Source organism: Diceros bicornis, chromosome 35, assembly GCF_020826845.1.
Source record: "Diceros bicornis minor isolate mBicDic1 chromosome 35, mDicBic1.mat.cur, whole genome shotgun sequence".
Taxonomy (NCBI): Eukaryota; Metazoa; Chordata; class Mammalia; order Perissodactyla; family Rhinocerotidae; genus Diceros; species Diceros bicornis.
The window spans coordinates 9,270,577-9,296,322 of NC_080774.1; the positions used below are offsets into that span (position 1 = coordinate 9,270,577).

The following is a 25,746-nucleotide window of genomic DNA, read 5'->3' on the forward strand; positions in this document are numbered from 1 at the left end:
GCCTCTTCCGCATGCAATAATGAGGCCAGCCTCCTCTCCACCCTGAACCCAGGGCGGGTTTTCCATGTCACAGATGAGCAGCTGACATCACCCAAGAGTGGTCTTCCACCTCCAGCCCCGCCCCAGACACCCCTCCTGTCTCCGCCCTTGAGCTGCAATGTGGGTTTCTCTACTTACCTAAACCGTTGCTCCTGCCCCCTGTCTCACCCAGTCTAAGAAGCACAGGAGGAAAGACTCCGCGGATCCCCAGGAGCCTTCGGAGAGGACCCAGGAGCAGCTGGCCCAGGCGGAGCTGCGGAGGCTGCGGCAGCAGTTCCGGAAGATGGTGGAGAGCCGGCAGGCCTTCAACTTCCACTCGCAGCGGAAGATCTCCGGCCAGCGGTGAGCAGCGGGGCTGTGTGCGGGCAGCTCGCAGCAGAGCGGGGCTCTGGTTGCGTGGGCCTTCCCACGTGGCCTCTGGGGCAGGGGCCCACTTCTGCACCCAGGTGGGCACCCACCCGGGAGAGCTTCAGGGGGGAGAGGGCTTTATTCTCAGAATCAGGGTGCCTCCGGACTCCCAGGGGCGCAGGGCACCCGTGTCTCAGGGAAGGACCCAGATGAAAACCACTCGTGGTTCCTGTTTCTTTTTATACGTGGGTTTTCTTCTCTCTCCGAATCTCAGCCCTGGCTGGTGGGACAGGCTGCCCCCAGCTCTTGAGCTACCCAAGGCCACACAGAGAGACAGTCCGGATTCGATTCCAATCCCAGATTCCAGGAGAGGGGGATCTGATTGGCTCATCTGGGGTCAGGTGTCTTCTCCTGTCCCATCAGCTGTGGCGGGGGTTGGACCACAGGACAAAAAGTGGCGGTGGGTACTGTTCCCACCGTTCTAGTGGTGGAGGCAGGAGTTCCCAGAGAAGGGGCTGTCACCCGGCTGGGATACCCCAAACGTTTCCTGCCTGTGTGTCTTGATGGGATCTGCAAAGTAGGATATTCAAAATTGGGTTGCCCTGGAAATTATGGCGTGTAGTTTCTTTGGGCAATAGAAAGGCGTTCCTGGGGTTGAATAAACAAAGATGAAACAAGTGTTCTCAAATGCCCTCCAAGGGAGCGTAATTCCTTAGCTACATCCACAATGTTTATACAGGAAGAAACTACCCATCATTAGAAAGAAAATTTTACTGTTAGCTGGTGTGTGAAGTTCAGAGGACAGGGAAAAGGATTTCACTCACTCAGAGCCACTGCTGGTCCATATGGGATCTTCACGTGCATTAGAAAAAGGCACCCTTTGTCCAGACCCTTTACTGCCATCTGTTGGAAACGTTGCCATTCTGTAGGGATTTTATTAGAACAAGACAAAGTGTCTCTCAGAAACGTGTAATAAATCAACAAATCAGTGATGTTTTTTCAAACAGATGGGGCTCCCTTGGGCTGTGCAGTCCACAACCTGCACATCTGTGCCTGGCGACCCTGATTCACAGCCTACCCCTGGTGGGCGTCAGGAAATGCCTGCTTCCGGGTGTGTCTCTGACAGTTTTTCTTGAATCTTACTTACCCTTCTGCACCCCCACACTACCCTACCCCAGTCCATTTGATCTGGTTTCACTGTGATGGAACTCAAGAGGGGGATGTGGAAGCGTGGAGATGTTCCGTTCTTCAGAGTGAAACAGCTGTATGCAGGGCCAGAACTGGGGTGAGGGGAGTGGGGTGCCTCGGGTGCAGTATTTAAGGAGGCGCTTTCTCCCAGTGCTGACCCTGGGAATGAAGACCTTAAAGTGTGGGTGCCTCACCCCGGCCTCACAGGCCCAGCCCTGCCTACAACACAGACAGACCTTCTTTTCCTTTTATGACCCCTCTTCCCCCTGCAAGCCTAACTCTGGTAGGCTGCTGTGTTCAGTCTCTTTTCTCTGCACCTTAACCAAGACTGCCTCCCAAGAGGGACTTAAGAGGGGGAGAAGCCAGCTGCTGGGTTTCGAAGACAAGCTGCTCTAAACCCAGGTGTGCGGTCCGGGGGTCCCTAGCCACAAGGGGCCATTTATATTTGTAATTAATTAATATCAATGAAATAACAAATTCAGTTCTTTAGTTGCGCTAGCTCAGGAGTCACACGTGCCTGGGGGATGCTATTGGAGAGCGCAGATAGAGGACGTTTTCATCATTGTAGAACATTCCGTTGGACAGGGCTGCTGTAGAACGGGGGTCGGCAAACCACGGCCCATGGGCCCAGTCTGGCTGGCAGCCCGTTTTTGTAAATAAAGTTTTATTGGAACACGGCCGCGCATATTCACTTACGCATTTCCTGTGGTCACTTTGTTGAGTGGCTGCAACGGAGGCCATCTGGCCGGCATAGTCTAAAATATTTACTTTTTGGCCCTTTGCAGAAAAAGGTTTGCAGACCCCTGCCCTAGAACATTCTTTGTGTTCTAGAGCAGTGCTTCCAAAACCTTAACGTGCATACGAGTCACTTGAGGATCTTGTTACAAAGCAGGTTCTGATTCCCCTGGTCCCAGGTTGGGGCCTGAGCGTCTGCATTTCCCCGAGTTTCCCAAGGATGGTGAGGCGGCTGGTCCACAAGCCGCACTGAGTAGCGGGTGTAGGGTGCTCAGACTTTGCCAGAAACTCAGCCTCCGGGCCATTTCCCATTGTTCAGATGTTGTGCCGTCACCAGAGCCTTCTTTTCTCTTTTTGAAATCCCTGTTTCCCGCATCCCCCGAGTCGACAGAGGGAGAGAAAGGGGGAGACGCGTGTCAGCCAATTTAATAAATCATTAGCACCCCGAGTCGAGACGCTGGCGGAGGTTAGAGGTTACCGTGCGTCTCTGTGTTGATGCCAAATTGAAGAATCCTGCCTGATGGGTTTGCGTCTCATTACCAGAGATAATTGGTTGTAAAGTCCGGAGGGCAAGGCTGTGAAATCAGACAGATGCCAGGGAGCCACCGGCAAAAGAGAGCTTGGGGGCTCCTGCCACGTCTAGGGAACGGGCTCTGACAGGCACAGCGGCAAGTCGTTCCCTGGGGGAAACTGCCTCTCAGGGAGGGGGGCAGTGGGAGCTGCCGGGAAGCGGGGCACGGGCGGTCTGAGCTCTGGGCCGGGACGGAGGCTGGGGCAGGTCCCTTGCCCTGGCTCAGGCGGGAGGGACGTCTCCGAGTCTCCTTTCAGGACGGAGGGGCCTGGAGCGTCGGATCAAGGTAGGCTCGGGGCTTCAGGGTTGATCGTGAGCTGCTTCCCCAACAGCAAGGAAATCAAGAGCCTGCAGGAGGAGCAGGATGAGATCGCCCTGCTTTTGAGTCTCGTCAAGTCCTCGAGGAACTTGGATCTGAACGAGAGAAACTACGTGGAGCTGCGCTTCCTGCTGCAAACGAAGGACGACTACGAGGCCCTGATTCAATCCATGAAAACGCTGCTGGCCGAACTGGACGAGAAGGTGTGGTCTTTCTCTGCAAGGGTTAACCGAGCAGGGCAAGGAGGAGGAGTGGGGGCGGCACCCGTGATGCCTTAGCCAGATCTGACACCCCCGTACCCACTGCGACCATAAACATGACCGTGCCCACTCTCTCTGCCGCCCGTGGGCCCTAGCCTCCAGCTCTGTTGATCCACTCCTCCACTGTGGTCTCGGCGCCACCCCCACTGCACTTAGAATAAATTCCCACATCCTCACTGTATCTGTCAGGAAAGTCAGGTTATGCTGCAGCAACAAACATCCCCCGACTCAGTGGTTTAAAACAGTAAGGGTTTCTTCCTCGTTCATGCTTCATGTCTGTCATGGATTGCCTAGGGGCTCTTATATCTTCTCATCCTGGGACCAGGCTGATGGGATAGCCACCATCTTGAACATTGCCAGGTGTTGTGGTAGGGAAAAAGAGAATTCTGGAGGGTCTCACATGGGCAATGGAATGCTCCAGTGATGTGTGTCACCTCTGCTCATGACTGATTGGCTCAAAGTAGTCTACCAAACCCATATATGCCCTAAATACCCATACCCATACCCAAAATAGTCAACTCTACCCATCCACAAAAGGGTCCAGGAAGTACAGCCCTCCCCTGGATCCGGAAGGCAAAGACCTAGAGACATTTGCTGAACAGCATTAACATCTATATCCCTTACTATGGCTTGAAGGGCATGCAGGATCTAGCCCCTGCCCCTGGCCTCACCCACACCATTCCCTCCTTAACTCATCTCACCTCAGCCGCAAGACTTTTTTTCAAATATGCTAAGCCTTTTCTCACCTCAGGGCCTCTGCACGTGCTCCTTCCTCCAGCTGGTTGTCCTTTTGATATCAACCTAAACGTGCCTTTCTCAGGCAGGCCTTTCTTATGTCCTCTCTCCAGTTTAAAGTAAGTCCCCCTTGTGTTAGTCAGATTCCTGGCCGGGAACAAACAGCACACTCAGTAGGGTACTTTGAGAAGAGTTTTATGAAGGAACGATTTGCAAGGGTGTGAGCATGCAGTAGGGACATTGGAGCACTGTAGGGTTAGCCACGGTGGGCAGGGGGAACATTCTAGAACCTGAAGACAGAGAGCAAGTGGAGGGAGGGAATAAATACCCCACCCTCTCTCTCTTCTCACCCTCTGCTCCCCAGTGCTAGGGAGCATTGTGGGCTCCTTCCCAGTCAGCCTCCTGGGGCACGGAGCAGGGTGGGTGGGGCGGGGCGGAGAGTGGATCTTGGGGGGCACATGGAGGATCCCAGCACACCCCCTTATCCTCTTTATGACGCCCATGGCGCCACCTCCTTAGCTCTTCTCACAGTGGTGGTTATGCCTTAATACGGTGTCCTCTGACATCTCCCTAACCCGTCACCTCCACGAGGGCAGCGACCATGTCTGTTTTGTTCCCCCCGTGCCCCCTGTGCCCATCCCAGGCCCGGCGCATAGTAGGTCCTCGGTAAATATTCCCCGGCTGAATCTGGAAATCTTGTTACGTCTTTGCTCTGCTTCACACTCTTCAGTACTTTCCTGTTGTTCTTGTGATGAAGGTCAGACCCCCGTGTGGTTTGCAGGCTCTGCTGCAGCGGCCCCTCCTGCCCTTGCACCCCCTGTCCCGCCCCGCCTCCTCTGTGTCCGTCCACGCTGGCGCCTTCATGAACCCACCGGGCTGCCTCTCACTTCCGGGCCCTTGCACGTGCTGTTCCCTCCGTCTGAGTGCCCTGCCCTGTCCTCTCTGTGTGGGGACTCCTCGTCATCCTTCTGGTCTCAGCTCTGACACTGTTTCTGCTGGTGGTCGGCCCTTCATCTTTCCCCGCTGGGTGCCCCTACTGTGCGCGTCCACAGCACCTCCTGTCTGCCCTCTGCTGGGCCCGTCTCGCTTCCTGGCTTGTTTCCAGTCCCGGGTTGGACGTTCCCTGAGGGCAGGGACCCCTCTGCCTTGATTACCGCCCCACCCCTGCTGTCCAGCACCGAGACGTGCTAATAACATTGAGGAATGAATGAATGAATGAATATATGAATGAAGGAGAGAGGAGGCAGTAAAAGAGAAGAAAAGCTGGGGACGTGGCTCCTCAGGAACGTTAGGAAAAGGCAGCCTCGTTTGGGATCCTCAAAAGAACATGGTGCTCGCTGCCCAACACAAAAGCCCCTCTGCCCGGTGCCGCCCCGGGCGGGCAGGCCCCAGACCGCCTCCTGCTGGGGGCGCCACGGCCGCCCAGAGCTTCGTCCCCGCAGAGGGCGCTGGAGGCCGCCCCACCGGGCCCACCCGGCCGCGCAGGATGAGGAGCAGGCCTGTGCCTCCCTGCGGGGACAGCGTCGTGTGCAGGCCATAGATCTGCTGTCACTGCCTTGGGTAACGTCTCCCATCCAGCCGAGGCCTAGTCACTCCCAGCGTCACAAAAGCCGCGTCTGACATAAGGTGCCAAAGGGAACAGCGCGCTGGAGTCAATCGTGGGGCCACGGGGAGTGCCGCGCCGCAGCTGCCCTGGACGAGCAGCTGGGGCCTGGGGACCGGGGTCAGCTCCGGCGGGGGTGGCGGCCCTCAGAGCAGGCGACACCGCGGTCTGGGGACCCTGCCCTCCCGTATGTTAAGAGCCGTTTGTTTCATAGGTGAGTTGGTGGAGGGTTGTGTTGAGGATGCTGCCTGTGCGTAGAACAGGAGAGAACAAACAGGAGAGGGACCCCGACTTGACCGGAACCTGACTGTGTCGGGGCTGATACAGCTTTGTTGATGCTCTGAGGGAATTTGGGGGGGAGGGGGTGCGTGTCTTCCAGCTGAAGTCCGAAGCCTGGCTGATATCAGTCCTAAACAGCGTTCATACGCCTCACCAGTCTGTGTGAGACCCAGCGGTTCCCCTGATGCCTGATCGTCTGAGCTGCCATCTTGTTTGATGTACCAGTGAGAATGTGTTGGGCTGCAAGTACGAGAAATCTTGACTGGAAGTGGCTGGGAGAATAGAGGTTTGTTTTTCTCACGTATAAGATGTCTGTCTGGAAATAGGTCATCCCGGGCATGGTTTAGCAGCTCTACAATGACGGGTTGGTATTTTTCTCTCTGATCCTCTTGGTCAGCCCTCTCCTCATGGTCACAAGATGGCTGCCAAAAGTTAGCTGGTGTAGCTTCTCACATAATCAAATTCAAAGATATGAAGAAGGGCTGGGGGGTTTTCTCACATGATATTCACTTCTTATGAGGGAGAGAGCAGTTCACAAAGTCTCTCCAGCAGATTTTCCCTCATTGACCAGGGCTAGGGTATATGCCCACTCCTAGGCCAATCACTGGCAAATGGAATGTCCATAATTAGTTTAGGGTAGACCACAGGCAGCAGGCTACTGTGCAAGGGCAAATCTGGTCTGTGTATGGCCCTCCAGCAAAGAATGGTTATATGAGTACCTACATAATAGCTTCTTGGTCCTCCAAGCCTGAAATATTTACTATCTTGCCCTTTAAGAAAAATGTTCCAGGGGCCGATGTGGTGGCATGGTGGTTAGGTTCATGCGCTCCGTTTCAGTGGCCTGGGGTTTGCAGGTTTGGATCCTGGGTGCAGACCTGTGCACTGCTCATCAAGCCACGCTGTGGCAGCATCCCACATATAAAAAATAGAGGAAGATTGACACAGATGCTAGCTCAAGGCCAATCTTCCTCACCAAAAAAACAAAAACAAAAACAAAAAAAAAGAAAAAGTGTTCCACCCCCTGGTTTAGACTAATATTTGTCCCTGGGCTGGGGGCAGAGCCCACCTTCCCTGAGTAGACTCCTGGCAAAAAGAAAATGTTTTTATCTCGTCTAACAGGAGGTGCAAAGATAAGGCAAGCTTTAGGGTTGGTTGATTCAGCAGCTCAATGATCAAGGGATTGTCAAGGGGTTTGTCTTTATCCTTTGGGGGCAAGATGGCAGCGTGATTCCAGGCACTGCATCCAGATGGGACAATATCTTCAGGAGAAGACAGACCATCTCCTCCTGTGACTCTGTTTTAGGAATGAGGAAACTTTTTCCAGAAGCTTCCTTACCAGGCATCCCTTCTCAATTCAGAGGCACCAGCTGGTCTGGTTCTGTCCGGCCCTGAATGAGTAAATTGTAGGCAGAGAGAACAGAGTTGCCGTGGTCGGCTTGGGTCAGGCTTCTGGGGTGGGATAGGCGTGCGGTCGGCCACCCGCCATGTCCATCTCAGTTCTGGTGTCACCTCTGCCAGTTCTCTGGCTCGGGACCACTCTTCTGTCTTCTGCTTGGCATCGCTTGCTGCCTGGAAACCACCTCTCATCAGTCTGCTGTGGCTCCTCCTCACCCTAAATGTGGGTGTGGACCGAGGGTCTCAGACGGGCGGCCTCAGGACAGTTTAAGCCCGGCAACATGAAGGCTTTGGCCCCGTGCTTAAAATTTATTTTAATTAGTTAACAACATGTTAAAAGTTGGGAGATTTCATGTTGAAATTTGGATATGTGGCTTCTCTTTCAAAAACCGGAAGATCTGGCGACATCAGGCCTGAATTTCCATGGGGCAACAGGACCTAAATAGTGCTGTGGGTGACGCTGCCAGCTGTTTACCCGTTCTCTGCTTCTTCCTCTCTCATTCCTGACTTTGTTCAGGGTGGTCATGTGCCCAGCTGAAAAGCTACATTTCCCATCCTCTCTTGCAGCTAAAAGTGGACAATGAAATTTAAGGGGAAGTCTGTTGCAGGTGTCTGGGAAGCTTTTGCTTTCCATATATAGGTCCTACCCCTTCATCCATATTGCTTCGTTTACCTTCCTCCCTGGAACATGACTGTGAAGGCTGGTGCAGTGGCAGCCATCTTTTGACCATAAGGGAAAGGCCAGGTGCATTACAGAGATCTTGTGCTTACTTCCTTGAGCTACTAAACCTAAGCCACCAACCTATTATGAGAGCAAGATAAACCATAAATTTTTTCGGCCATGTGTAGTTAGCTTTCTGTAATTCGTAGTTGCATGTGTTCCTGATACAAGCTGCTGCCCCTCAAGCCCGGTGTGGGTACTCCAGTTTGCTACAGTCTCTGCCATCGCACGTTGTCTTCGACCTGGCCCACTTTACTCTTCTTTGCCACCTGCCTGGCCGCAGTTTGCAACCCCTGGTATAGATTTTTCTCTCAATGTCCACGGGGATAGCTGAGACGGTGCTGTATAGACTCTCCTGAGGGCTTGGGGATAGGTAACTGAAGGGAGTTAAGACTCACGGATGCTCGTACAGGATCCCAGATGCAACTGCTCCTAGAACTTATCAGCCCCAGCTCTGCACTGGAGGCCGGCCTCCACATGGCTGAGAAACTTTATATTTCGTCACACCGAGCACCTGACCTCTCTCATCCCCGTTCCAGAACAGGAGCTGGGCTTCAGACTATCCTCAAAGGTGAATTCCAGCCACCACCTCTAAGACAAAGAGGAACACACCAGGTCGTTTAAAATGACAGCATCCCCTTCCTTTCCCTGCTGCCTTCACCCACCATGGTTCCAAAAAAGTCTCAGCGCTTAGTCTCGGCCCAAACCTTGAGAAACGAAAGTACCCGGGTTGCACTCAGGACCTGCACTCACCAGTCTTCAAAGGCATTTTCTTCAGATGACAATTCTACAAACTTCCCTAGAACCCACTAGGATTTAGCAGGAGGCAGCTGCTTCTAGGTGGGGCCAAATATTGGGCAGATAAAGTAGATAGTGGCCTGGTGTGGACCAAAGCCACACGGGAAGTCGATCATGCACACTGTTGGCAATGTGCAAAAGTGTCTCGATCTGCTGGCGCTCATATGAGAAACAATGGGGTGAGCTCTCTGGAAGGTGCCGGGGAAGTGTCTGGGCCTGGGGACTTGGCTGGGGTACAAGGGTCGAGAGAGACATCAGAATTTCTTCCTGCCGGCCGTGGCAGGGTGTATTTCACTTACTTGAAGTCAGAATCAATTGTCCTCATGAGTAAGGTCCATGGCGTGTCAGCTAGGAATGCTTTGGGCTGCAGGTAACATAGCACCCAACCAAAGAGAAGCTTGCACCAAAAGGATATTTACTCACCAATTACTTTTTAATAAACTTTTGATTTTGGAATCATTTTACGTGTACAGAAACGTTACAAAGATAATACAGAGCCTTCCCATATACCCCCCACCGGTTTCCCCTGTGAACATCTTAACGTCACCGTGGGACATTTGTCAAAGTAAGAAATTAACATTGGTACAATACCATTAACTGAACTTCGGATTTTTTCTGGATTTGGCTAGTCTTCCCATTAATGTCCCTTTACCGTCCCAGGTCCAACCCAGGGCAGCACACTGCATCGAGGATGTTTACTTCTGACTTGGCAGGGAGTCCTCTGGACATAGATGCCTCAGCGGAGTTTCACCTGCTTTAAGAGATTGTGGCAGCCACACCTTCCCCTGCCCCTCGGCCCCGCATCCTTCCATCTCTGCTCCCTCCGCGGGCCTCAGAAGAGGTGCCCGCTGCCCTTCCTCTGCAAGGCCGGGCCCTCCTGTGCCACCGCCCTCCGTGCAGGCCTGGCTCCATGAGTGACCGTCCTTCTTGCTCTCCTCTCTACCTTCTCTCCACAAGATGTCCTTCCCCTGTCTCTTTTATCTTAAAAAAATCTAAAAACCAAACACAAAACACAACGCTCCTGCAGCTCCAAGTTACTGCCAGCTCTCCCCCTTTCTAGAATTGTCTAGAAGGAGTCGTCTGCATTCCGTTTCCCTTTCTAGGGTGGGCACTGTCTCCCCTACCTCTCCCAGTGATGGAAGCAACGTCCCCTCCACCAAAACCGCGCTCTCGGGGTCAACAAGGACCTCGGCCTCTCCAAACCCAGTGTGGCATCTCGTGACCTGACCACGAAGTGCCCCTATCATTGCAAGACCCCAGAAACACTCCACAAGACTACAGGAGGCCCCCGGGGGGACAATGCTGTTTCTGTTGGAAGCCTCGGCTTTAGGGTGAAGTGGAATTTATGCCCGCGGGTGAGTGAAATTTACACGCACGGGCAAGAGCAAAAACTCTAAATTGCCTCAGTTTACCCCAAATTGGCCAAGATTAAGTTGAACTGAGCGTGCATCCAAGAGGGAAATTAAAATTCCATTGTTAGGAAAAGAAAGAAGATTGCAGTTTTTATTTTAGCACATTTGAGTTACTGAACTGTAGAATTTGTACCCATACAGATGTTAACACAGCTGGGTTTTCTCTCTCTCATTTTTTTTTCAGATTGTTCAGATGGAAAAAAAAATTATAAACCAAAAACAGATCTTCACAAAAATGCAGGAGGCGAATAACCCTCGGAAACTGCAAAAACAGATCCACGTTTTGGAAACCCGTTTGAATCTCGTACGTAAGGTGTTCTCTGCAGCTTTGCAAACAGCTCTGCCTCCCTTTGCTCAGAGTAGGGGTGTCGTCTGCGGAGCCGTTAGCAGCGTTCAACCCACTTGGTTGGTTGACTCGGGAGAAGGTGAACTAACGGTGCTCGTCCAGGCCAGGCAGCTTTTTACACTCACCATCCAGCCACCCTGCTCCGCCCTCTCTGTTCCACCCACTCTGTTCCACCCACTTGTGGCCCACTGTTGTCCAAGGCGCCTTTCTCCTTGCTCTCTGCACCTCAGCACGTGCTGTTGTCCCCCTCACCCCAACTCTCACCCTCCTGGGATGCCTGTCTTAGTTCCTTGCCTCAAAAACTCCTGCTCGTTTTTGAGATGCAGCTCAAATATGGCCCTTCACCAGGCAGAATTAGTTAGACCTTCATCCCCTGTGGCAATCTGCTCATGCCTCTACTAGAGCTAGTGTCTTTTGGTTGTTGATGATGTCTCTAAGAAATATCAGGCATAGACATGCATGACTTGATAAAGAGAAAAGTGGTGTTTCTGGATCATCTTCAATTTACAGTGACTTTGGCATTAAGCAGGATTCTCTAAATTGCAAACTAGCTTAAGCAAAAACCGAGAATGTATTGGTCACAGAATTGAAAAACTCAGGAGGAGAAATAGGACCTTCAGGCATAGCTGGATCCAGGTGCTCCAAACATGTCTTTAGGACACTTTCTCCATCCATCTCTCCTCTGGGTGGAGATGACTTCATTCTTGGGCAGTCTCCAATGTCAACAAATGCCAGCAGAAAAGGCGCATCTCTTCCCTAATTGTTCAATCACAAGTCCCAGGGAGGGTTCCCATTGGGCCAGCTTTATCATGTGCCCATCCCCAAACCAATCGCTGTGGTCAGAAGAATGGAATACATGGACTTAGTCACGAGACTACCCTTGGACCGCCCCCCCACAAGTTGGGGGAGGGCAGCCCTATACACCTATGTGGGCTGAGAGTCGGGGAGAAGTGGTTCCCCTGGAAAAGCAAAGAGAAAGGGAGAAGGAACGCTGGGCAGGTGCAAACAGTGTCCAGTCTGGCTTGTGAAACTGCAGCCCCCACAACATGAGCCAGGAGGGAGGGAACTGAATTGACTTGGAGGGAAGCCTGTCACTGCCTCACTGCACAAAGCTCTTAGCTTCCCCAAAACTCTGACCACCGGGTGTGGTTGCAGCTAATCGGTTCTGATCTCCGTCCGCCTCCCCCAGTAGCCTGGACGTGGCCTGAGGGCAGGGCAGCGTCTTTTTAATATCCGTGCATAGCAATTTGCAGCCATGCCTCAGAATGCCAAGGATGTGTGTTACAATGCAGATTCCTGGGTCACCTCCAGATTCACTGAATGAGAACCCCCAGGGCTTAGACCAGGCATCTGCACTGTTATCAACAACCCTGGTGAGGTGGAAGGTCCCCTTGGTTAAGAATCAGTAATGCCTGACACAGTGTGAGGCTCAGAGTAGGTGCTCAACAAACATTTGTTGACTGACTGAATGAATGAATAAATGCATGCATGATTTAATGATGTCTGTAGAGGTTCACTTTTCTGTGACAGGTCTATTCAGATTTCCCATTTCTTCTTGAGTCAATTCGGTAGTTTGTTTCTTTCTAGGAATTTGTCCCTTTCATCTAAGTTATCCTAATTTGTTGGCATACAGCTGTTCCTAGTATATTCCCTTATCATTCTTTTTATTTCTGTAAGGTCTATAGCGATGTCTCCTCTTTCATTTCCAAGAGGTCTGCCTTTTTGTATTGCAAACTGGTCCCCTCTTCCCTTCCTCCCTGACCGGGTCTGGCTGTTCCTTTTAGTAGCTTAGGTAGCCATCTCTACAGGTTATTTCAGGGCCCCAGAAAACCCCATGACCCTAAAGTCTCCTCCACCTACACAGTGAGGCCTGAGAGTCCTCCCCAGGAGTCAGACCTTTATCCCACAGTTAGAGGACGGTAGCATGCCAACAGTCCTGGAGAAAAATTCACCCTAAAGTGTAAATGACTGATACCTAATATCTTCCTAAGTGTGGGTAGAGGATACAGAGGTAGCATAAGAATGCTCTGTTCCCATGCTCCCCTCCGTTGTGTGGGGGCTACGGACACTCTACAGAGGAACCCAGGGCTGGGACTTGGGCGCTCACTGCGTCCCCGGTCAACTCTCCATTTCCACAAGCCTGAAAGTTGCATGCCTCCTTAAATTTTGCACCCTGGCTTCCTCACCTGCAGGAACCCAAGGTTCTCAGAATGTGCTTTGAAAATCTCTGATCAAATCTACTCCCTTACCCTTAGGAATACTTTTTGTAGTTGTTTCTTTTCAATGTCTATGGGAGCACTTCACAATACCTGTTTTTTGGTTTTTTTTTAGATTTTTTTATTGACATGTAGAAAAGTTGAGGGACTAAAATAATAAACACCCACATATCTATCACTTAGATTTAATCATTATTAACATTTTGCTGTATTCGTTTCACCCTTTTCTCCCCTGAAATATTTTAAGGTAAATTACAGACATCGTGACACTTCACCCCTAAATTCTTCTGTTTGCATCTCTAAAAATCAAACATTTTCTTTCATAACCATGAGACCATTATCCCACCTTACAAAATTAATACTATTTCCTTAATTTTGCCCATATTAACATTCCTCTGACTGGCCCCCAAATGTCTTATAAAGTTGGAGCCAGTCAAGTTCAGATCATTGTTAGCTCTCTTCAAGTTCTTTAATCTAGAACAGTGGTTCTCAGTCAGCGGTGATTTTGCCCCCAGAGGGACACTGTCCCCACAAGGAGACAGCTTTGGTGTCACAACTGGGCTGAGGGACTGTGCTACTGGCATCTGGTGAGTAGAGACCAAGGATGTTTCTTTAATGCTCTACAGAGAACAGGACGGCCCCACAAAGAATCATCCAGCCTCAAATGCCGACAGTGATGAGCTGGAGAAACCCTGCCCTAAAACAGCACCCCCAACTCTCTTCATGCCACCAACTTTCCTGTAGAAAGTCCTACCTTCTGGATTTGGCTGATCGTTTCCTCATGGTGTCACTTAGCTTGTTCCGCTCTCCCCCGTAATGGCTAAAAACTGGAAATTAGCTATAAAAGTAGTTGAGAAATGTGAAATCCAGGACAATAGAACTTGCCAAAGGCTGCTTAGCCAGCTGGTGGCCAACTCAAGCCTCTCTCGCAGCACTCCAGTTGCTGTTCTGTCTATGGGCCTGGGAGTGGGAAGTGAGGGGAAGACCTTCCAACCCTCCCACTGCCTTCTGGAAGCTTCTGTCATGCCCCAGGAGTGAGCCCTGATTTGAAGCATGGCCCTCCCCACAGGTGACCATGCACTTTGACAAGATGATGACCACCAACGCGAAGCTCCGGAAGGAGATCGAGGACCTGCGGTACGAGAAGGCTGCTTATGACCACGTCTACCAGCAGCTCCATCGGCGCCTGCTGATGCAGAAGAAAACCATGAACACCGCCATTGAGCAGTCTGCTCAGGCCTACCAGCAGAGGTGGGCTGCGGGAGAGACCTTGGGGTAGACGTGTCTCTTAGCCCCCTGCCTAGCACCCAGCTTCCTACTCTGCACCACCTCTGTCCCCTGTGCTTGTGTGTTGAGGAACCTTAAGTCGTCACCAGAATAACTCTGAGCGCTGACTGTGCCAGGTGTGATGCTAGGGCTCTGGGTGTTATTTCAACCCTCACAACTGCCTTAGGGATTATTACCCCCATTTTACAGGCCAGGACATGGAGGCTTAGAAACACCAAAACACCTGCCTGAGATCCAGGTAGATGGCAGATGTGGTGGAGCTGAGATCCAAACCTTTGTTGTACCATCTCCCCAAGGTCCCCAGCCGCTGGCCCTAGGAGTCTCTCAGTCTGGGTTATCTCCTGGATTCATGCTCACAGGGGCAAGAGGCATATATTTTGGCTGTGAAGAGCACAGGTTTTGGAGTCAGAAAGATCTAGGTTTGAATCCTGGCTCCATCACTACTACATTGTTGTAGGACCTCTGGGGGTGGTAGTGAGGATTCAATAATAATATATGTACATAAGGGAGTGGACACAGTAATTGACAAGTGGTGATGATGGTGATGGTGGTGATGATGATGTAGTGACGATGGTGATGGTGATGATGATGATGATGATGGTGGTGATGATGATGGTGGTGATGGTGGTGGTGATGATGGTGATGATGGTGGTGGTGTTGATGATGATGATGGTCGTGGTGACGATGTGGTGACGGTGATGATGATGATGATGATGGTGGTGGTGATGATGATGGTGGTGATGATGGTGGTGGTGATGATGATGGTGGTGATGATGATGACGATGGTGTTGGTGATGATGGTGATGATGATGATAGTGGTGATTATCGTGATGGTGATGGTAGTGATAATGGTGATAATGATGGTGATAATGGTGATGATGATGGTGGTGATGATGGTGATGATGATGTTGGTGGTAGTGATGATGGTGGTGGTGATGGTGGTGGTGATGATGGTGGTGATGATGGTGATGGTGGTGATGATGGTGATGGTGGCGATGATGGTGATGATGACGATGGTGGTGGTGATGATGGTGATGTCGATGAGGATGATCGAAAAATCATTTCCTGGGGGTGGTCTAGAGCTAGTAGCTCCTGTCATTCAGGTAAGGAGGGTTGTTCCTCTACTCCCAGAAACTACCATGATTGAAAGAAGTGATGGTCATTGGCAGAAAGTCCCTCTGGACTGGCTGGGAGAGGGGAGCAGAAGGGAGGAGCGTCTGGACACTCAGGCTCTGCACCCTCCTCGCCCAGGCTGGAAGCCATGGCCCGAATGGCTGCCATGAAGGACCGCCAGCAGAAGGACATCTCTCAGTACAACCTGGAGATCCGGGAGCTGGAGCGTGTCTATGACCATGAGACCAAGCTCAAATCCTTCTTGCTTGTCAAGCTGAATGATCGCATCGAGTTCGAGGAGCAGGCCAAAAAGGAAGAAGGTACAGTCTCCTGAGGGGTAGAGGGGACCAGACCTTAAACGATGCTGAGAAGCTTTAGCTCCATCCCAAGGACAGCAGGGAGCCACAACATGTAAGAGGGTCACGTGCCTAGAAAGATCCAGAAAGATCCTTCTGATTGCCACATGGAGGTCAAATCAGAGAAAGAAGACTGAGTTCAGGAGAGTTGGGGCTATTGCAGGTGTCAGGCTGGAGAGAACGCAGCTTGGAGAATGTTCTTGGTTCTGATTCCTTGAATTTTCCAAGTTCTGAGCCTGTCGAAGGCCCTCTGCCAACAGGGCTTCCTTGACCCTCATCCTACTCAAACGTCACCTCCTTAGAGAGGCCTTCCCAGCTCCCTCGCTCCCCCATCACAGCACATTTTGTGTCTCCTCCACTGCCTGGGCCACAGTGGTAATTGTTGGATTTCTTTTTCTGTTTACTTGGATATCTCTTTTTCTTTTCTCTTTTTGTCTGATTCCTCCAGTAGAAGCTCCGTGGGGCAGGAATTTTGTATCTGCAGAGCCCAGCACGGTGTCTGGTGCGTGGTAGATGCTAAGTTAGATACCTGTGAAGGGACTAAGGAGTGAAGCTCCCACCCCGTCTCCTGGGAAAGTTGAGCCTCCCCCCCACAGCACAACGATAACGATACAGAGCGCATCTCTCTGCCTGGCACTGCTCTGAGTGGTTGCTTTTCAGACTCACCGTTGACGCTTCTCCCTTTTCTAGCTCTCAAGGCAAAGAAGCGCGGGAAGAAGAATAAGGGCGAGAGTTTGGAGAGCTACGAGGTGGCCCACCTCCGGCTGCTGAAGCTGGCCGAGGACGGGAACCTGAATCAGCTCATTGAGGAGTTTCTGGCCAAGGAGGAGGAGAACTTTGCTCGGTTCACGTACGTCTCGGAGCTCAACAGCGACATGGAGACGATGCACAAGAAGACTGAGAGAATCCAGGTCGGGGCAGCCCTCCTTTTCCCGTGACTGGGACCCGCCCGCTCCCACAGCAGCCTTTCTTAAAGTGGGTTCCTCGGGACACTCCTTGAGATGCTCTGCAGGAAAAAGGGCCTCAGGGTCAAATCAGTTTGGGAAACACTATATTCCCCCAGGGTTCCCCTCTACATTTTAACCTTTCTGAAATTGGTTTTTGTCTTTTGATCCATACAGACATTTAATGTGGTCATCTCCCCTCACCTCCAATAAGTGACATTTATAATCCATGGCGTGTTTTATAATCCGGGGTTCAGTAAGCTATAGTGATGGCCAGATATGGCCCGGGGCCTGTTTTTGTACAGCTCATGAGCTAAGAAGGGCTTTTTACATCTTTAAAGGGTTGTAAGAAGAAAAATCAAAGAGGAATATTCAAGACAGACCATATGTGGCCTGCAAAGCCTAAAATATCTGGCCCTTTGCCTTAAAAGCTTGCTGACCTCTGTTTATCAACAGCTTCACAGAACTGAGGAGAGATGGTTAGTTTATCTTGGAGAGAGTTGAGGTACATGAGCAGAGTCAAGGCTCTGACAAGTCCTCCAGGAAAGAAACCTGTTTACCTGTGTTGAACTCATAATTTCCCAAACTTAATTGGCTCCCTCGCTACTGACTCCCCAGAACATACATAAACAGCCTTTGGAACCGTCTGCACAGGACAGAGAACAAACTCCGTAGTGTGACATGGCAGCCCCTTCGAAATTTGGCTTCAACCTGCCCCTGCAGGCTTGGCTCCCATCACAACCCCCAAGGCGCCCTCTGCAGCTGCCCCATGCATTTCCCTCCTCTGAGGCTTTTCTCGGGCTGCTCCACACACACACACACACACACACTCTCACACACACACACACACCCCCCCGCCCCCCTGCTTTTCCTCTGATGAAATACTGCTCTTTAGACCTGACCCTGCACGCATGTCCCCTCCTCTGGGAATTCTTCACTCCTCCCTGTTTATATGACAAGGGGAGCCACTTCCTTCTGTGATGTCACTATTTCCTGAATGCCGGTTCGTGGATGCTGGCACGCACAAGTGAGTAGGAGCCAAAATATAGGTGAAACCTTTTAATTTATTAGTGATGACTTAAGTTTAATGAGGATTAGGAAAAATATAGCTTGCCGAGCAAACTTGTGATTTAATGGATATGATTACTTAGGGTGATAAGTAATAATAATAACAGTAAACAAATAATGATCAACATAATAAAATTGGTTGATTACAAGAAAACTATTAATAGGTACTAATAGAGAGTGATAGATAGTAATAGGACAGGCGGCACACAAAAATGGTGGTGGTTGCGTCAGTGAGGGTTGTCGCAGGAAACAGACGCAACCCCAAAATGGGTACATTGAGGAGAGCTTTTAAAAAGAGACGATTGACTAATCTAAGGACATTGAGAGAGCACGGGGCCAGCAAGAGAGGGTTGCAGAAGGGGTGTGAGATGGGGGCTGGGAGCAGTTTCTGGAACTGGGGAGAGGTGTGTGGAGAAGGCTGTCCGTGCCTCTTTCCTGGAGGGATGTGGCCAAGCCAGTGACCTGCCAGGGGGTGGGCAAGTCGCCCCAACCTCACCCCCCTCCCACCCTCCCATCTCCCTGGTGTCTCCCATTGGCTGGCCCAACCTGGGCCAGAGGGCAGGCAGCCCCTGCCGGCCTGGGACGGAGGGCGAGTCGGGGAGGTGGGTGGATTTGGGGCAGGGGGACACATGGAGAATGTCCAGCCGGTGTGTGTGAGGAGTGGGGTGGGGGGTGGGGGAGGGAAGCCTCTGTCCCCTTTCTGGAAGGCGGTCTTCCAGAGGACAGCGCCCCAGCGTACTCCCTCTGCGTTCCCAGGGCCCAGGGCTGCCCTGCACACCGGGGAGGCCCCAGGAAGTGGTCCCTCCGCAGTAATTGACGTGACCTTCCCACTCCTCTTGCGGACTCTCCTTCCGTCCTTTAGCCCCACAGCCTGTCTCTGGCATCAGGACAAGAAAGACGGCCAGACTCCTGCCCTTTCTGGGCCTCAGTCTCCCCATCTGTACCGTGATGTACTTGGACTAGAGCAGTATGTTCCAAACTTTTATAAAAAAGCTACGGAACATTTCTGTTGAAACCCAGTTAGGAGGAAACACCGGTATAGAAAACAGATAACATGGAGCAGTCCCGGATGAAGGGGTGGGGAGCGTCTTCGGAGGGGGTGCCCAGGACCTTACCTTTTTGCTTCTTGTGGCACCTCTGCTCAAAATAGGGTTCAGGTAAAAAAAAAAAAAAGAGAGAGAGAAAAGTTAAAAACAATTAGAATTCTAACATCTGATGTCACCCCCACCTAGAAGGCTGGGGTCAAAGGTCGTAAACTGGTTGAATCCTGCCTTCATTCTTCTTTTGCTTGGTCTCTTCCACCCCTCAATTTTTACCACATTTAAAAAATCAGGATATTCCACATGAAAATCTGGATTTCTGGTTTCTTTTGGAAAATGAGATCTGACAACTCCAGCCCACATTCCCGCCGGATGCTGAGCACCCTGCCCCCAAAACCGGGCCAGGCCACTCGCCCACGTTCGCCGAGACAGCCGAGTCTGAGTTGCTCGTGCGTCCGAGGCATCCAGGCCCGCGAGCCCCGAGGGCCTTTGAGGTTGCGACCCCCAGTTCAGGCGCTTCGCCACTGCCCTCTGGTGGCCATCTGCGGCATTGCAGGGAGGGTCTTGGGGGCAGAGATTTGAAGGAAGGAGGGTGGGGTGGTCCCCCTGGACCTGGGAGTGGGCAGGACTCTGAACCCTCATTTTCCAGGAGGGAGCACCTTACATGCCGTCAGCGGGATGACGGAGAAAAGCCATAGCAGAAGGATGTGAGGACGCCAGTCGCAGACTGAGCCGACCAGGAAAAGGTTCCTGAGCAGAAGTGACCTTGATCTTCCCCCCTCCGTGAGGGTCCCTCTCTCCTGGCTGCACAGCCGTCTCGGGCGTAGGACGAGCGTGTCTGATGAAGGATGGGCGAGTCCCTGCCCTCCCTGGGCTTAGTGTCCCCGTCTGTGGCACGATGTTTGGACCAGAACAGTAGCTTCTGAGGTCTTTTTTTAAGTTAATAACTGTGCATTTTGGGACTTAAATAGAGCCTCAAACGCCTATTGAATAAGTCCTGAAAACACTTGTTTCCAATGGGAAGGCTTAATAATTTAAAAATCTTATAAGAGAAAGATATGCTCATTGTAGGAAATTTGGAAACTACCTAAGGGTATGATTTTTTAAATTGCCCATTATCCCATTACCTAGAGACAATCGTTGTTGATATTTTGATATGTTTCCTTCTGAATTCTTTTTTTTTTTTTTGGTGATGGTTTTAAAACTTAACATAGTGATTATTATATAGTATATGAAGTCATATATTGAAAAAAATGTTCTTTTAAATACTTGTTCATCCCGCAAGTATTTATTGAGCCCTACTGTGTGCCAGGCACTGTTCTGGACGCTAGTACCGTGGCAGTGAACAAATTGACACAAAGCCCTGACCTCATGGAGTTTCTGTTCTGACGGAGAGAAACAGACAATGAACAACAGCCTAATAAATATGTAAATTATAGAGTGTGTTAGAAAGCGAGATGTGGTGTGGGTAAAAGATGAAGTGGAGCAGGTCCTGAGGGTTCTGCAGCAGGTGATGGCCTGGGCAATTGAGAAGTTAAGATCTGAGCAGACTTGTGGGTGAGGGAATAAGCTGTGCAGATCTCTGGGGGACGAATGTTCCAGGCAGCACGAACAGCAAGTGCAAAGGTCCTGAGGCAGGAAGTGCCTCAGGCATGAGGGCACCTGGCGTGGAGAGAGAGATAGGAGGGGGAGGAGGCCATGTCTGAGAGGCAGGGATGGCTTGGGAGTCGGGGAGAGCAAATTCCTGGAAGAGTTTTTGGTGGTTGTTCTGAGAAACAGAATCCGTGGGAGAGTTCTGAGCAGAGGAGGAACACCATTCGACTCGGGTATCCACACAATTTGGCAAATATTAAAAAGTATAAATATAAACCCCAAAATCAAGCAGAATCCCATCACTTGGACATAGCACTGGTTGATCTTTTTGGCAGAGTTCCTTCTTGGGGTTTTTTTTTTTCTTTAAAGATTGGAAGGCTCTCTTCTTTTAATTTTTTTTCCCAAAATAAAATAATTATGTTTCTGATTGGAGAGATCATATTTATGCCTCAGGGAAAATGTAATTCAGAAAAATATAAAGAAAAAGTGCAAGTCACAAAATCACCACTGGGAGATAATGCCAGATTCTGGTGACATTGCTTCATGAAGACAGAGTGTGTCACTCTGGCACACACGCACACACTCACACTCACCCCTGCAGACCCTCCCCACACACACACCTAGATGCCCGTTTATAATACCAGGGTCGTACTAGAGTTCCTGCTGGTTTCTGAACGTTTTTCCCAACAATTCTTCCTTGATGCCTCCCAACATCTTCTATGTTCTTTTTTTTTTTGCTGAGGAAGATTGGTTCTGCGCTAACTTCTGTTGCCAATCTTCCTCTTTTTCTTTTTTCTCCCCAAAGCCCCAGTACATAGTTGTGTATCATAGTTGTAGAGTTGTAGCTCTTCTATGTGGGACGCTGCCTTAGCATGGCTTGATGAGCGCTGAGTAGGTCTGCTCCTAGGATCCGAACCTGTGAACCCTGAGCCGCTGAAGCAGAACGTGTGAACTTAACCACTACACCACCACGCTGGCCCCTTCTATGTTCTTTTTAATGGCTCTTGGGGACCCTGGATCCTCTGTGGTGCAATCACAAGATGCTTCTTAAAAATGCAGATCCCCAGGACCCATCCCATCCCTACAAACCTAGATCCTCTGAGAATGGGCCAGGAATCTGCAATTTACCATATTTTTATCTGAGACCCTTTCCCCCGTGATATGAATGTACCGTTATTGGTGTAACTGACCCCCTATCAGTGGACATTTTGGATGTCCCTAACTGGGGGACGTTGTAATTAGTGGCACAATGGCCAGCCGCAAGCAGCCGTCTTTGCCCACATGTCCTGCTGTTTGCGCGGGGCAGCTTCCTGGGGATGGACTTGCTGGGTCAGAAGGCACGTGCCTTTATATTCGGACCCGCTCTTCCAGCCCAGGGGTTGTCGTCAGATCTGGCCCCTGGACCGGCAGCGGCAGCGTCTCCCAGGAACTTGTGAGAAAGGCACGTTCTCGGGCCCCCCCAGACCTCCTGGCTCAGAGCCTCTGGCAGCGGGGCGCAGCCGTCTGTGTTTCCACAAACCTCCGGGAGATTCTGATTCTCACTGGGCCTGAGCACCCCTGCTCGGGGGCCTCCAGCCACACGTGGCAATTCAAGTTTAAACCAATTTAAATTAAATTAAATTTAAAAATCAGTTCCTCTGTGGCACTAGCCACATTTCAAGTGCTCAATACCCGTGTGTGGCTAGTGGCTGCCTTACCGGACGGTACATACAGAACGTCGCCACCATCGCAGAAAATTCTACTGACTACGCTGTTCTAGAAAATTCTCCAGAAACCCACCCTCCATGCCCTCATCCTTCTTTTAATTAAGAAACATCAGAAAGGACCTCCGTGGGCATAGGAGGGGTCTGGGGGTCCTGGGGCTCCTTGAAACGGATAATTCAAATCCTCGTCGACTCCTGGAGGCCCAGGCTGATTTGTCGGGGTGGTGGGAGGGGCCCCCACTTCTCCTTACGGTCTGGCTCTCTCCGCACAGGATGAGATCATCCACCTGCGAGCCCAGCAGAAGTCCTTCCACGATGACGGCCGCTCGGTCCTGAGACAGCTGGAGGTGAGCCCGGGCGGGGGGAGCGAGGCGGGCGTCTCTGCTGTCTGTCTGTCTGTCTGCCTGCCTGCCAGGGGCCTGTCGGTTGGTTCCCAGGAGGAGAAGGACGTCCACCCTATGACTCTAGTGGCCTGGGTCACGTCTTGGCGTGTCCTTCCTCTACCCCAGACATTGCTGCGGAATCTTGTCCCCAGGGTCTCTCTGTCCACTTTCAAGACTCCCCACTTCAGGGAGCCCAGCCCAGGCCCTCGTGCTGTGATTTCATCCCCGACTGCAAACTCCAGACACGCCTCTCCCTCAGCCTCTACTCTTCTCCCGCTTGTCCTGGCTGTGGCCTGTTCTCCATCAATAATACTTATTGCAAACGTTTCCTGAGTAACTACTGTGTACCAGGCACTGGGCCATGTGCTCTGGCAGCGCTATCTCGTTTACTCCTCACACAGCCCTGTGAAGGAGGTGCTCTGATCTCTCCGTTTTACAGATGAGGAAACTGAGGTTCCGAGAGGTAAAGTCACTTGACCAGCATCATGGAGCTGGGATACTGTGTGAGCTTTGCATTGTATTCAGCTGCTAATAACAGGAACCCCAAATAACAATGGCCTGAGCAAGATAGAAGTTCATTTACTTTGTTAAGAAATAAGTCTGGAGATAGGCACTTCAGGGCTGGTCATGATGTCGTCAGTGACCCAGGCTCCTCCTCTCTGTTTTGCCATCTTTAGTGTGTGGCTTACATTCCCCAAGGATGCCTCATGGTTGCTTTATGGCTGCCCACGATCCAGCCTTCACATGTACATTTCAGGCAGGAAGAAAGTGAGAGAGGCAAAAAAGGCCTTGCTAACTGAGTTAGCCAGCTTAAAAACTCTTTCCCTGAAGTCTCAGCCAATGGCTTCTGTGTTGACATCTCACTGGCCATCCCTATTGTAAAGTAGGGCTGGAAATATAACTTTTAGCTGGGCACATTGCCACCCCAAATATAATCGGGGTCTTGTTATTAAGGTGTAAGGGGAGAATGGATAGCAAACGCCTGACAAAGAAATGAGCCCAGAGAGTTTTATGGCAAAGCCCTGTTCTGTCCGATAGTTCCTGGCTCAGGACCTGCTCCTGGGCGGTCTCCCTTCCCTTCTCGGCGCCTTATTTCTGTTCCTGGCGTGCTCCTGCTGGACGGCGACACCAGTGCCTTCTCTGCGGGGCCACTGGGGGCAGCAGAGCGCCTGCAGCCCCTCGAGCCTCTCCCAGGGCAGGGTGTGGGGAAGGAGACTTCCAGGCAGGGCCGCCCCGAGGAGACCCTCCCCAGGCTGGGCACACGCCTGGGCCCCCGTCCTCGGCTCAGGGCGTCCAGATGCTCCCGTAGGGTTGAGACGGGGGCCGCTCCGCATCGCCCCACCTCTGCCTGAGGTCCTCTCTCCGCTCTGTGCTCCTCTGGGTTGAGCATGACTTCCGGAGGCCTCTTTGCAGATGCAAATACTCTAAACGGAGAATTTGTCTTCACAGCAGTGGCCTCACAGAGCCCGTTTTTCTCAGCCTCTGCTGAAGATCACTTCTGTCTGCTCTATTCTTGGAACCTTTCCACACGCCCTCTGTGTCATTGTCTCCTGCCCCTCTGGGAGAAGTGGGGGGACCTGTCCCTTCACAGGAGGGAGCAACACAGGAGCTGAGCAAACAGGCCTGGGGAACAAACACTCGGGTATGCCTCTCAGGAAAGCTCCTTCCTAGCTGTGTGACTTCAAGAAAGTGGCTTAACCTCTCTGAGCTTCCGTTTTCTCACCTGTAAAATGGGATAATCGTCACTCTCACTTCCTAGGGCTGTGAAGGTTGAATAAATCACGTGTGTGCACGCTTGGCACACTGCAGGGCGTGGCTGTCATGATGTTGTTTGTCCTGTAAGTCAGTAAAACCACAAGTCTCCCTCACCGTGTTACTAAATAATTGCCCCAGTAAAGAGCTGTGCCCAAGGTTGGGTACTTGGACACCTCAAGACAGGACAACTCAAGCCAAGGTCACATTGCTTCTCTAAGTTCCCTGGGGAAGCTGATGCTGCCCATCCCGGGACCCCACTTTGAGAGCCTCTGTTTTAAATTGTGGGTGGTGAAATCAGTTTGTTGGATTGTAACCAGCATTTAAAAACAAGACAGAATAGAACAGAACAGAATAGAAAATACTAGTACCCGCGAAGAATTTTGACCTGTGAAACTTTAATTTCATTTGATTAGATAATGTATATAAACACACACACACGCACACACACATGTATGTATCTATATATTATTGGGCTGCAAGGTAAATTGTATTTCTTTCTATGGGCCACAGTTTTTAAAAAATGAGTCACCAGCTTTGAAAAAATACTGTAATCCAGTACACACGCAGACACACTCACATATACGTAAGTGAAACAAAACTTACGTTAAACGATATTTACCCTTACTACTCGCAATGTCTACTAGCATTTTCTGTTCCTTTCTTTTCTGGTCTGTTTTGTTTCATTTTTTAAAAATGCCCGTTGAGGCCCATTAAATTGACTGCAGTTGGGGAAGCCTGGCTCCAGAGGGTCCCAAGCCCTCCTCCCCACCGAGAGTGCTCGTGGACGGGCGGAGCTCAGGGGGCAGCCTGGCTGAGCCGGGTGGGATCGGGTCCGCCCCCAGGAGAAACTGACGAGGACCACGGAGGAGGCGGACATGTACGAGGACAGCTGCAGGGAGATCGACAAGACCTTGGGGCATCTCAAGAGCTCGGTGGAGAATCTGTTTAAGAAGATCAATTGTGACGCCACCAAGATCCTGGTGCACTTAGGGGAGACGGGGAAAATCACCGATGCCAACCTCCCGCAGTACTTTGGTGAGTCAAGCTGGGGCCCACTGGACTCTTAGGAACCATTTCCAGAGCTTTCTGTGACTAGGCACGAGGGCTTGTTCTTCTGGAGGTAGCGAGCCCGGTGGAGAAGCACGTGGGCGCTAATGCCAGCCTGCGTGGGTTCAAATCCTGGTTCTACTCTAACTAGCTGTGTGACTCTGGACAACTTTCGGAACCTCTCTGTGCTTCAGTTTTTTTCATCTAAAAAAAAAATGAGGGGTAAATCCAGTATTTACCTCATAAGGTTGTTGGGAGAATTAAATAAATTAACAGTTCTTAGAGAAAAACTAGATGATCATCTCAATAGATGCCGAAGCAGCATGTGATAAAATTCAACATCCGTTCATGATAAAAACTCTCAACAAACCAGAACTAGAAGGGAACTTTCTTAACCTGATAAAGGGCATCTACAAAAACACCGCCACTGCCCCTTCTGAAGCTGGCGCCACCCCCCCCATTATCCCCTCTCCTGAGGTCCTATCGTTCACT

General features: G+C 51.1%; 1 protein-coding gene across 1 annotated transcript in view; it reads left to right on the plus strand.

Annotated features, from left to right (window-relative positions):
- Window positions 1-201: 201 nt before the first annotated feature.
- The window catches only part of CCDC63 (coiled-coil domain containing 63), a 30,482-nt gene continuing 4,937 nt past the window's right edge, over window positions 202-25,746 (plus strand). The window contains exons 1-8 of the mRNA XM_058532270.1: window positions 202-381; window positions 3,214-3,403; window positions 10,588-10,707; window positions 14,035-14,216; window positions 15,504-15,685; window positions 16,412-16,632; window positions 22,342-22,416; window positions 25,050-25,242. Coding sequence (XP_058388253.1) covers window positions 323-381; window positions 3,214-3,403; window positions 10,588-10,707; window positions 14,035-14,216; window positions 15,504-15,685; window positions 16,412-16,632; window positions 22,342-22,416; window positions 25,050-25,242 — 1,222 coding nt within the window. The 5' untranslated portion in view covers window positions 202-322. The remainder of the gene's footprint in view (window positions 382-3,213; window positions 3,404-10,587; window positions 10,708-14,034; window positions 14,217-15,503; window positions 15,686-16,411; window positions 16,633-22,341; window positions 22,417-25,049; window positions 25,243-25,746) is intronic.